This window comes from Syngnathus leptorhynchus, chromosome 22, assembly GCF_054491065.1.
Source record: "Syngnathus leptorhynchus isolate UIUO chromosome 22, UIUO_Slep, whole genome shotgun sequence".
NCBI classification, from domain to species: Eukaryota; Metazoa; Chordata; class Actinopteri; order Syngnathiformes; family Syngnathidae; genus Syngnathus; species Syngnathus leptorhynchus.
In genome coordinates, this window is record NC_141216.1 from 1,375,189 (window position 1) to 1,387,715 (window position 12,527).

The 12,527-nt window shown below is 43.3% G+C and overlaps 1 protein-coding gene across 1 annotated transcript; it reads right to left on the minus strand.

Moving 5' to 3' along the window:
* Positions 1-233: 233 nt before the first annotated feature.
* Positions 234-12,189, minus strand: LOC147039133 (ras-associating and dilute domain-containing protein-like). The gene is made up of 18 exons (XM_085904621.1): positions 11,668-12,189; positions 10,662-10,840; positions 9,206-9,380; positions 8,377-8,609; positions 7,445-7,815; positions 6,526-6,807; positions 6,107-6,445; positions 5,674-5,711; positions 5,462-5,604; positions 5,275-5,387; positions 3,832-4,060; positions 2,538-2,710; positions 2,080-2,224; positions 1,819-2,003; positions 1,132-1,435; positions 852-1,063; positions 647-786; positions 234-554 (listed from the first exon to the last, which is right to left on the minus strand). The coding sequence occupies exons 1-18, from the start codon at positions 11,790-11,792 to the stop codon at positions 461-463; spliced, it is 3,480 nt and encodes a 1,159-aa protein (XP_085760747.1). The 5' UTR covers positions 11,793-12,189; the 3' UTR covers positions 234-460.
* Positions 12,190-12,527: the final 338 nt, after the last annotated feature.

Consider the following 12,527-nt stretch of genomic DNA (forward strand, 5'->3'; position numbering starts at 1 on the left):
TTGACACAGGTAGACTCAGCTTTCATGCTCTCAAAACGTGTTCCCATAGTTTTTGCTGTTGTGAACCAATGAGCTCAAAATAAATAGGTGGAAATCAAATACGCGAGTTGTGTCGGGTGTTGTTTTCTGCTGATCAGCCAGTAGGTGGCAGAAATGACCAGGACCGGAATTTTTCATGCAGCAGTAGGCCAAGCCAAGGTTCAAGCCAAACGCTGACAAGTCTTGGAAAAACATTTTATTCACAGGGACATGAGAAATGATTAACTTGACCTTGAAGTCCAAACACATTTTGAGAATGCAGTTTTCCTTTGTGGGCCTGATGAAAAGCTCAACAGCAGGTTTGAGATGTAAGGTGCACACATACCCATGAATCGTCAGCTAGGCTACAATTCTTTATTAGAAGTGATCTGGGTAAGTGTGGACCCCAACAACACAAATCATATTGATGATTTTTGCAGCGTCAGCATTCAGTCTGTATAGCCTTGGCCATCCAATCAGATCTGGCCACCAGCAGCCTCAGCCTGTCCCCTGATGACTGCATCAACTCCTTGCCACTGATGAAAGAAGAAGGAAAAAAAAAAAAAAAGGTTCTTCAAGAGGATTTTCTATCATGTCCATTATTTTGGTGTGCATTTGCTCTGTTTACTTGAGACAATGGGAGCCAAGCAGACTGACTCCGTTAACAGCAAGGATCCGGTCTCCTGCTTGGAGCTTCTCACAGCGAGCTGCAGGGGTGTCCGGGACCACTGCCCTAATGAAGATGCCTTTCACCTTCAATGACATATCCTGAAACGTGAGGTCAAATGATCAACAACGTGGCGTGCTTCCAAAAGTCACCCAATCGAACTAACCCTTGTGTCAACTAGAGCGAGACCAAGACCGCTTTGGTCACGCTCCAGCTCCAAACTGAAGATCTCATCATTGTTGTCGTCAAAATGGTTGCTCATCTCTTCGGCCTCCTCCTCCTCTTCCTCTATGAGTTCGAAAATCCTTTTCATACTGGTGTAATCTGGATTCAAATGGTCGTCTTTCAGCGCCGAGAGGCATTCCAACATTAAGCCGCCTGAGGAGAAAAAGAATGGAAGCTTCTTCTTGAACAATCCTGACAAGAAGCTTGAAGCCATCAAATACCTTGGTCTGAGGACCAGGAATGTGTGTCTTGGTCTTCTTTCACCAAATGAACAGGATCTATGAGGGGGGTGTTGGGTGGGGTGAGAAGACAGGAGGGGTCCAGCGCTGACCTCCTTATCTCAGTGCTTGTCTGCAGCTGGAGATTCCGAAGCTTCTGGGACAAAAGTTGGGCACCGCAGGAGCTGAACTCATCCACATACTGGATGGAGGAATGGGGGCACGGCCAAGGTGGTGATGGAGGTGAACCAGATGATAATGTAGTAGCCATTGTTTCCTGGCTGGATTTGGCCTCCATGGTGATACCCTGAAATACAAATGGCTTTATAACAAGAAAAAAAAAAATCCTTGATTATTTTTAGAATGGACTCGAGGTCCCTCTCGACTCTCTGGCATTTTGTTTCGTTCTGAAGGCAAAAAGAGAGCCAAGCAGAATTAAAAAGTGTATCTAATGAAGTAGCTGGTGAGTGTATGGTCATATTTTCTCATTTGGAAATATTTTTCTTTCCACGCATGTTTGTTTTGCTTCCTGACTTTTATGTTTTCTACTATTTCTGTGTTGTTCCATTTGCTGTTGGCTCGTCACCAGCAATCACAAGGTACGTACGTGTCGTGAAAAAAAAAAAATCTGGTTCACAGCTGACTCTGAGAAAAGTGACACTGTAATGTGATCAAATATCTTGTAGTTACCTGGTGCTGGTCAGAAGATGCCACCCCATTGCTCTGTGAATTAGCCAGATTAAATATGAACACTTGGAGCTTGTTGAAGTGTTCAAGCAGGTTTAAATCTGTCACCGGCCTTTCGACTATGAACTGGTAATCCCCGTCTGGTAGCACAAGAGGATGGTGGCTATCAAAACTCTGCAGGATATCCTCTGAGAATGCAAGAGAAAGATCAAATATGGAGAAGAAGAAAGATCCCAAGACATTGACTGACTGTTCAACACTGACCAGTTGTGTGAGCTTGTGTTTGGTCCCGGGCACACGGAGTCCATGTGTGCCTGCTGGGACATGGTGGGCTGTAAAAACTGAGCAGGTGGTTCAGTTGAGCTGCGTTCAGTGCGGGGAAGTCGCATCGTAACGATGCCCAAGAGCTCTATACGTGCACGCACACATACAATGAATACCAATTGAGTTGATCATTAGGTTGATGTCGGGCCGCTACTTTGTCCATTTTGACTTTTTAAGTATGTGAGCTGGAAAAGCGGACATCTTAAACAGGCTCATTTCAGCAAGACAAAAAATAAAGTGTGGTAAGTGTGCTATAATGACTGAAACTTGGTTACAGACATGTTAAGACACCTGAAACTATTTTAAATCATGAAAAAGGCAAACTATTGTTGTCTATCTGTATGCATATAGATTTTATATTTTGATCATATTATTATCAATATTTGAGTGTCTTTTACCTGGTGTAGAATTTTCCTCGGCGTAGTAAGAAGATTGATAGCCGATGAGAGTGTGCACGTGTGCTGAAAAGCCAGTTTTCCCAATCCGGTTCTCCGGGACCAGTTCAAGAGCAAGTCAAAAGTGGTGCGCACGCGGATGCCTGTAGAGCGCTGATAGAAACCTGGCTCGGAGCCTGCAAACACATCAAGAAAAAGTCCTCACTACATAAATAGGACCATTTAGTGAGCTCCGTTTTTATTAGCGGGTTGGCTGTAAGATTGATGAGCTCATCTGTCTTTGATTCCAACATGACAAAATGCATATGATGACCGAGCGCTGAGTCAGCATAAAACTCTTCACTAAAATGAAGGCAAAGTTTCGAGATGAATCTGTGCAAATGATCAACACTCCCATCAAGTCCATTGATAGTGGTTGAATTCCAGTGGCGAAATATTTGAAGCGTGTCAAGTACCACACGCTTCCTGTCAGTTCTCTCCTTTCCCCTGGGCAAGTCAGGCTAAATGTCATGGAAAAAAAAAAAAAAAACTCAATGGGGCACAGTGTTACCATGTGAAACATGCTCCTTATTTATGACATGATCCTGCAGGCACTGAAATAAATTTGGGGTCCATATACACGCGGCGCTATATGAGTCAGAGTAAACATTTCGGTGAAAAGAAATTTTAAATGGCTTTATTCCATCCATTGATGGATGGGTGGGTGGATGGATGGGAAAATGAAGTGGATGTCTCCAGCTCTGATGACTGACGCTTTACTCAAGATTAAAAAAAAAAAAAAAAAAAAAACTAATGAAGTCTTCAAACTGAAATGTCTGACTTCCTTTTCAATGATGGTTTCAGGTCCGTGGTATTTTTTCAGATGTCCTGCCTGTTAGGTTGATCAGGGGAAACTGCTCTTTTGAAGACCAAGTTAAAAGAAAAAAGAAAACAAATCGAGAGGGCGCTAGTGTATGGCTTTTGAAACAGCACGTGTGCCATGTGGATGATGATGATGCGCCTGCCGACCACATTATTATTTGAAACATTAGCTGCACATAATCAACTGTCACCATGAAATATAAGATAATATCTGCATAAGATGTTTTCACACATGTTCCCCATTCAGCAGTCCGTCCACACAAGCTCAGAGTGATTGGTCAGCATTTTGTACCACTGGCAATTTGAACATCAGATTCACTTGCGCTTCCAATCGGACCACCGCTCATTCAACGTGAATCTGGGGATTCATTCACAGAAGCAGCCCACAGCTCTTATTTCGAAAATGCATGCAAAAATTGCTACTATTTTTTGGTACCTCTTTCCATGAGTAAGTTGAAGAGCGACGCATTGATGAAGTAGAAAATGAAGGCCACGAGCTGTGCGCTCATTTCCGAGTGAAGCTGACAGTCTGAGAGGAGTCTCTGGGTCTCGGATAGGACTTCCAAAACCTGCTGGACTTGATCAGGGACCGTCGACCCGCTGTCAACCGGCCCCTCGAGAGTCTCATTGCAATTCAGAAAGCCCGGCAAGATGGGGTACAGGACCTGGGAGGATCAAAATTCTCCAATCAATATAACGTCATTGACTTTGAGGCAGACCACCCACGTCGCCTTCACTTAACATTATTGATGGAAGATTACAAAATCAGAAGAATCAGCAAAAAAATGAGGGCTCCCCCTCCTCCCCTTGAGCTAAAAGCTTTTTCTTCGCTACACCAAAGTCAGCATGGACAATGACAGCTCTGTTTGGGCTAATTGTACGCAGACATCCCCTTTTCTTTCCACAGAAATCTTGCTCCACCAAGGCCAGCGCAGGGCAGGCACTAGATCCACATTCCAAAAAAGCTGAATATGGCTCATGTGGGCTTGGCACGGGAGGGGGGGGGGGGGGGGGGGTGCTGGAACAAGACTGCTGAGTGAAGAGTTCTGAAGGAATCCGCCCTGAGCGGATCATTTTACTTTCACTGTGAAGGGCGGAGAAACGCAAGTAGACAGCTCCACTTCCAATCACAGCAGACAATAGAAAAAAAAAAAAAAAAAAAGAACTGGAAAATTCTGCTACTCAGTGGAGCCAAGCAGGGAGAATGAAAGTCAACTCAATGCTTGATTGACCACATTCAAGCAAAGACGTGCATTGTCTCCCAGTCCCACGTGTGCGTTCATCATCATGGGCAAATAAACAGTCTGGCCACAAGTCTGGAGAAATGTGCCTGCCTGCGTGTATCCATCAACAAGCCGTCTTCACTTGAAATGGCGCCTGTTGTTTTTCCAAGCTGCAGCAATACTCGCCACTTGATTGAATCTGTGTGGATGTCTATATAGTAAGAATATCGAGGAATTTGTTTGAGACTTTGTCACATTCCTCCCAAATTCTGGGAGAGAGGAGGATTGAGATGGATGACAAGCAGTGATTTTGCTAGCGCATGACAAAATTGTTCCAAAAAAATCATTTGTTAGGGTAGACACCTAATGCTAGGATTCCTTGCAGCAAAATATTGGCAGAGCACCATGGGCGTTCATACAAAAGGTGTCTTGTCTTTCACCAGCGTGGTCACAATGTCCCTAGTGTGGCTGGCTGGGCTTAAAAGCTGGCAGCATGCAGCAAACTGGGCCCTTTTATTCCAAGCCCGTCACTCATTATTTGCCTTTCTTCATCGACACCTTCGTGGCAACACCAGAAAAATGGAACTTCTCAAAGGTTAGTAGTTGCATTTGAATAGTATCCAATCACGTTTCATTGGGAGCTTTGATCCTTTTACCTTGGTGATGTAGTACACACACTGCTGAAAGGTCAGCATGATAACCTCCTCCAGGGACACCATTGTTTCTTCACTGGCTGAGTGCACGCAGGACAGCTGGAAGTCCAGAAGGTCTGGAAGAAAACAATTTGGGGGGTTTTGAGCTGAACTCAAGGATCAAGATATCTTTTTTTCTTTTTTTATGTACCCCCAGCCTTTCCTTCTTCATCCTCTTCACTTGTTCTCCACTCCAAGATGACAGGCAGCTGATACTGGATGAACTGAAGTATCTCCAGGCTGTTTGACATCCACACCACGAGGGGCAACAGTCCTGAGATGATGTCCTTGTTGCTGAAAGGGAAATCCGGGTATAAGATTTCATCAGGATGACACAAGTTTGCAGTAGGAGTAAGGGCTTACACATCCTTGTGAAAAGCAGCCAGTTCCTTGCTTTGCTCCTGTGTAGAAAATAATACATAACAAAATGTCATGATAGGATTCAAAATCAATTCAACCCTTAAAATGCTGCCCAATTTGGCTTCAAAACAAATTGAGGTAGAAGGTCAGTCATTTTCTGATCTATTCCGAAAACGGCCATGCATCGCAAATGTTCTTCCTCCAAAGTGTGTGGTCCACAATGAGTTGGGTCGAGTCCGTGACGTGAAACGGAACGATCGAGTATTGGCTAGCCAGCAAAAAGCTGGCTGGCTGGCTGGCTGGCTGGCTGGCATGGTTTGTGGAAACAAATAGACTCGCTGCTTGTGTTGATTTCATGTCCTTCGGCACAAAAACAATTCCAACGTGCTGATTGAATAACCGACCGTATTATCGACAGCATTTCAAAAGAACTAACCCAAACAGCGCTTTGAATTTCACTGGCAATCAGCAGCAGGAGCCTTCGTAGGTCGGATGTACGTAAATATGAGGCCGAATACTGAATGCAAAGGCACAGCAGAAAAGCAATGCTCAACGAAGGTCCGTCTTGAACCTCCGTGCTTCCCATGGCCACTATTTGCTTGACGATGCGATGCTCATCGTCGGCTGGGTAGTTCAAAGTCAGGTCGTGACCCTGCGGTGATTTCAGAAATGGAGGAGATCTCTTTGGAGGCTTTTGACTGGCTGGGCTGGGCAGGTTGTTGCAGAGGATCGCAGGTGTGGTACGCTTGGACTCTGGAGCAGAACTCTTGGCTTCCTTTTGAAACAAACAATAACCATCGTGATCCTTATATTGCCAATCAAGCGTATATATATGAGTTGTTGTTGTTTTTTTACCTTGTGCAGCAAGGGATCTTGAAATAGAAACAAGTAGCTTTGTCCCAGCCCAATGACATCACCGGGGCAAAGTTGGACCTTGTCTTTGAATCTATTGCCATTCCTTGTCACCACAGCATCGGGAAAGGGGCACAAGGTGGTCGCTCCGCCAGTACTGTTGCGATGAAAAACGCAATGTTTTGGAAGGATATCTTCTGCAAGGAGGCCAATGTCCGCATCTCCGTTGTCATTTTGTCGCCCCAATATAATGCTTGGTCTCACAAGTAGGTAAATGACAAAGTCCTAGAGAAACAAATAGTACAAGACGAAAGAACACATTGATTTTTTTTTTTTTTTTATCTAACTGGCCTACAGAAAATATTTCAATTGTGACAAATTGATCAGGTTGGAAATGCTAACTATTATGATTCATCTTTTGAATATCTGGGTTGTTTGACACAATAAAATGCATTATTCAGAGAGGCAGGTCTCGAAATGACCTACCCAAAGAGCCAAAATCCTGCTAATCAGACAGGAAGCAGTGCCACGGCTGCCTTTTACAGTTTCCTGATCAGTGTTCTGACACTTTTTCGCTCTTTCTTTTCTCTCCAAAGAACAGTGTTATTTACAATAGAGAACCAAATAAAAACAATGTTCAAATCATTCATTCAAACGTAAATAAATACCAATATAATAGCAGGATAAAAGCAACAAAAAGTAGAAAGTACAAATTAAAAGTAAAAATGAAAACAAAAGATTTAAAAATGACAAATAAATGGTGAAATGTCAAAATAAAAAAAAAAGATTAAAAATGAAAAATAAATAGTAAAATAACACACCACATTGAAATTTGCTAAATGGCAGGACAGCAGCAAAAATGGTCATTCCTGATCCCCTCAGGCTAATTGCAGAGAATTGAGGCATTGAATGTGATACCTACCTGCACAAGGCTGTGGCCATGTAGTAGCAGCAGGTACGGACAGTCCTGAGGCGGGTGAATGGAGTACTGTGTGGTGTTATCGTCGCTACTTTCCGTCTCCTCCCTCTCCGACTCCTCTCCTTCCCGCTCGCCTCTCGGCCTCGATGTTTCTGTTTTGGCTTGCAACGAGGGACCTTCTTCCCTTACTTCTGGGCACTCGTGGCTCTCATTCAAGGACATACTTTGATCCCGTTTCGCTGAATGGCCATCTATAAGGTCCATCTCACTTTTACTCCTCCATAGGTTTTGGCTTCGACTCATTGTTCTCTCCATGAGGGTGGAGTTAACTCTGGAGCGACTCTTTTGGAGCTTGCGGGCTTGGGCGTTGATACCTATAAGCAAATACAGGAATTAGCTTGACCTGTGCAAATAACCTAATACATTAGGGACTGAGTTAATGGGTTGCAGTGATAAGGCGACACCTGTTTTTTGTTGTTTTTCTTTCCCCCCCAAATGTGTCAGCAGACCTCGGTGGAAAGAAAGACACGGCTCATGGAAACACAACGTGATGGGCCACAGTGATAGAAGGAAGGCTATCAGATCAGTCGCAGAAGCCAAACGACAAACAGGACGCACTCTTACAGCTGTGTCAACTTAAGCCACTTTTTCCAGTAGAAGCCATACTAATATCTCTGGAAAACTTTTTTCCGTGTCAAACTTTTCAAGCATCATGGAGTGTGTGTGTTTAAAAATAGAGGATGAAGTTTACTTGAAACTACAATGTCTGTGAGAAGGAAAGAAAAAAAAAAATTTTGGTCTTGTTAAATGAACTTTGATGCATGCGGTTTGGTTGTCTGGGAAAAAAAAAAAAAAAGAGCAAAACTTTGTAGGAAGTCTAAAAGCAAATGCTTTCTTGAAGAGCCAAGCTTGTACAGCAGGAAGGGGCAGCCTACCAGCAGTGATGGTGTCTTTTTCTTTGGCCGTCTGCTCTTCCACCAGGCTTCTCCTCTGGATTTCAAAGCGTCTGGCGAGGCCCTCTCTGGGTTTCCATAAGGAGTGCAGGAGGAGCGGCTTCTCATTGTCGCCCACCGCTCTGAAGCCTTGGCTTTTCCACTGGCGCTCGCCAATCAAGCCGATGGTGTCGCACAGAACATAGGAACTTGCCTCTTCTTTCCCAAGGCCATACCTGAAAGACATGGAAAGGAAGAATTGGAAAAAAACAGCCACTGCTTTGGCGGAATTTGATTTCATTTGATTTTTGCAGGCTATTTATTTGCATCTGTATGTCTCTTTTAGGAATCACATTTTCGATGGTAAATGGTTCAGAAAATTTGCTGGAAAATAAATCAAGTGTAAATAATGAATCTAGTATACACGAAATACAATCCGGAATTCATTCAAATGATTTATTTTTCAAGGATTATTTGACCTTTGAGCTATCATTATATCCAAATGTTTCTTCCAGTCAGAGCGCAAACACATGACGGATTTCACTCGTGTTAATCATTTTTGGTTTTGAAATCCAAGCAAAGTTTTTCCTGCCAACATTTGGCGTCTTGGTTTGCGCTCCACTTTCAGAGCTATTCAATGGACCACACAACCTTGAAATTACAACTCAACGGACAGAACATAAAGTCTCTGTTTATTAAGTATAAACACATGTGCATGCCTGACTGCTTTTTTTTTTTTTTTTTTATTGTTGTTGCAAAGCAAGAGAAATCATGGACAAACAATGACACAGACAGACACAGATGGCAAGCAGACAGAATTGTATTGGCTCACCTTTCAAGGGCCTCTTTGACCAGCTCTTTTGCACTGGAATGTGTCGTGGCCAAGACACTCTTATAATGAGCTCCTTTACATATTTCGCTTCCAAAGATTTTCAAAATTCCGGGAGCACTTAACTGAATTGACAGCTCGCAGGGGTCGTCCGCAATCTCGCCATCTGTTACACTCACTGAATGCGAGAGAAAACATAACGTGTTAATATGTTTACTGTCTTGTATTTTTGGAGGAAGTTCCCTTTTTGTTGCTCCTTTTTTTTTTTTTTTTTTTGATGCATAAATGATGACGATGTATGAATTGTGTATTAGCTTTAGGTGCTAAGCAAACACACACCATTTCATGACACACTGATACAGTGGGCAGCTTCCCAGTTGCAGAGGGTGTACTTTTGCAGACCCCCCCCCCCCCCCCCCCCCATCTCAACCCCTCCACCTCAACCCACATCCAAGAGAATTTTACTAGAGGGGCCTTTAGTTACAGGTCACATTCTTACCTGACATCTTCTGGCCCAAATGGAAACTCCCTTTTTTTCAGTAGAATATAGTTTCTGTGCTTAAGACCACACTACCCGAGACCAAGACTTCCCCCCGAGACCAGAACTCACAGAGACCAAGACAAGACAAAGGTCAAGGCTGAAAAAAGAGGAAGTCAAGCCAAATATAATACATTCTATGACTCGAAACACAGCATTCTGATTCAGACTGATGATGTGGAATATGAATTAATGAGCAGACTTGTTTTCTGAGTTTGGTCATGAAAGTATGGAAAAAAAAAAAGTATACATGGGTCAGTCAGGTGAAAGTATGCTTCTTGTGAATCAACTCAGTGTCTAAAAAGAGAAACATTACAACATGCCAAAATGAACTGAATCTACTTTCATGCTTGTTAGCCAGAGTTTCCCTGGTGGCAGTCCAAGTGTCACCAAAAGTCATGCACATGAGATAAACCATCAAACTGTAACAGCTCTTGGCGCTCCATTCACCATGATGCAATACAAGATCCTTTCGAACGATGCCAACCAACATTTTTTTTTCTTTCTGTGGATGTCTGTTACAAATTTGTATTTGCTAATCCCTGGATGAGATCGCTCTGATGACTGCTTGTTTTTTCCCCAACTTTGCAAAGCTTCTTAACAAGGAATTGTTTCACAGTTTTTGTTTTCTTTTCCCCCACAGGTCAACTATATCTTATGACTTGCGGGCTGTAAAAATCATGGAATTCTGCTTTCAAACATCAAATATCAATTTTCCATCAAACGTACGCTAACATGCATGCAAACTCTACACCGGAAGGCCCAAGATGAGATTCAAACCCAGAACTTGCAGATGTGCAAACCACTGGAGCAGCTTTGATATACATCTCAAAATAAACTCTGCATTAGCCAATAAGTTCTCAAAGCTCCCGAGACATTAACATTGGAAGAAGATGAAAGACTTGACTGAGCGTAACGTACCGCTTCCTTTCCCGCTTTGGGTGGACATGGCCACGGACAGCGAGCCAGAGGCGGCGCCGCCGCTGCCGCCGCCGCGAAGGAAGACTCCCGAGAGGCGGTTGGTGTGGTGACGGATGCGGCTCTTGCTAGGCTGTCTGAAAGCCACAGCCTCGGCCGACCTGCCAGTAGACGAACTTGACCTGGATAATCAAACATGACAAGACGGACTGCTGAAGGATCCTTGGAACTCAATTCAGTTCAATCAACAAACAGACAAGTCAATAATGTCATCTATAAATTGGATCAAGTTTCCACATAGCCTTTGGTCCGCTCTCCTTCACCATTCCTTTCTCAGCTCTTTATGTAGATGAATGAAAAAAAATAAAGGGTTGTGCACCACTGGGCAAGCCTATAAGCTTCTTACCACAGTGGTTCAAAGGTTCACTGCTCCTAGCAATACTGAGAATAACGCATTCACATTCAAGTTTCAAGGAATAATAAATGCTAAACATTCGAATCTTGCCATTTATTAAGAACCAAATGCACAATTATAACGGAACCTCATCGTTGGATTCAAAAGTGTCATCTGCCATAATGCTCAAAGAACATACTGTAATATATCAAATTCTTGCTGGTGATGTCATCCAAGGACAAAGGAACAATTGATATGAACTTTGTGGGGAATGCCTGGCTTGTCCCTGCTGTTCCAACTCATGGTGGACAGTGAAGTGCATCAGCAACTGTCATCCTTGACCACACACTTACAATACACCACTGCCAGGAGGATGGATGTCGGCATTGCGATGGTATGCTGTGATGGCCATCCATCTTTTTTTTTTTAGCACTTGTTCTCATTAAAAGTGGCCTTCTTCTCAAGCACTGACCGACATTTACAATTGAAATATTTTCATTTCTTATCATACGAATTGTCTCTTGGCCATCCGGTGGCGTGTTTGTTGGATTTTTATGCAAATTAAGTAATACACGCCCGCATCCAGTTAAAAAAAAACAAAAAAAAAAACCTTACCGAAGAGATCCATCACTGGACTTTCTTGCAAGCCTTACAAGGCGTCTTTTCAGAGAAGATGTAGAAGATGTCGATAAACCCCTCTGTGGAAGAGAGTGCAATTCCTCAGCGGTTCTTTGACTCATCTCTGGTGGTTCTTGTGTCGTTTTAAAATCAGCGTGGCTTGCATCATGTCCTATGAGAGCTCGGCTTCATTCCTGAGATGTTTCACGCAGAAGTAGCGACACAACGGCGCTCATCTTCTGCTCCACTCCTGCAGATGTTTCCCCCGCTCTCATCCAGCTGTTGCAAAGGCTTCTTAGCTCCAAAGTGAGCGTGAACTCTTGCGCTCTAAAAAGATCCAAAGTGGATCAAACTGGGAAGACCAAGTATAACCGACTCAAATGTGCTTTCAATGATGAACGAGTCTGCTTTCCAGATGTGAGTCGACGGCGCAATTGTTTGGGGATGCCAAGTGCGCGCATAGCACACGCGGAAACACCCGCCCATGCAAAATTAAAACTTTGAGAGACAGCCCTCGAAAATGAGTGGGCGGGCGAGCGGGCGAGCCACACTTTGGATTCAGCTCATTTTTTTGGTGCTTGTGCTTAAATGCGTGAACCTTTCTTTCTTTTTCTTTTTTTTCTCGGACCTGCGTGAACTAGAAACACTTCATTAGCATAACAGGTTAATATGCAAAAATAATGAGAAATAATAGTAAAGAAACCACTGTAAAACTTGACCACATGAAGGAAAAATTGGTGTAATAATTAGAGCGTGTTCCGAAATACATTGAAAAAAAAAGTCAACAACTCGTATTTTAATTCAGGAGTTAGTTGAACTAGTACTGAAAAGCTCAAAAGTGTGAGCTATAAAAAGAA

Excerpts from the sequence above, each read along its gene's own strand:
- LOC147039133 (XM_085904621.1), bottom strand. The coding sequence starts at position 11,792 with ATGAGTCAAAGAACCGCTGAGGAATTGCACTCTCTTCCACAGAGGGGT. Across the intron at positions 7,816-8,376 it reads AAAAGACACCATCACTGCTG|GTATCAACGCCCAAGCCCGC; the intron begins GTAGGCTGCCCC and ends ATTTGCTTATAG. Across the intron at positions 555-646 it reads CTTGGCTCCCATTGTCTCAA|TGGCAAGGAGTTGATGCAGT; the intron begins GTAAACAGAGCA and ends TTCTTTCATCAG.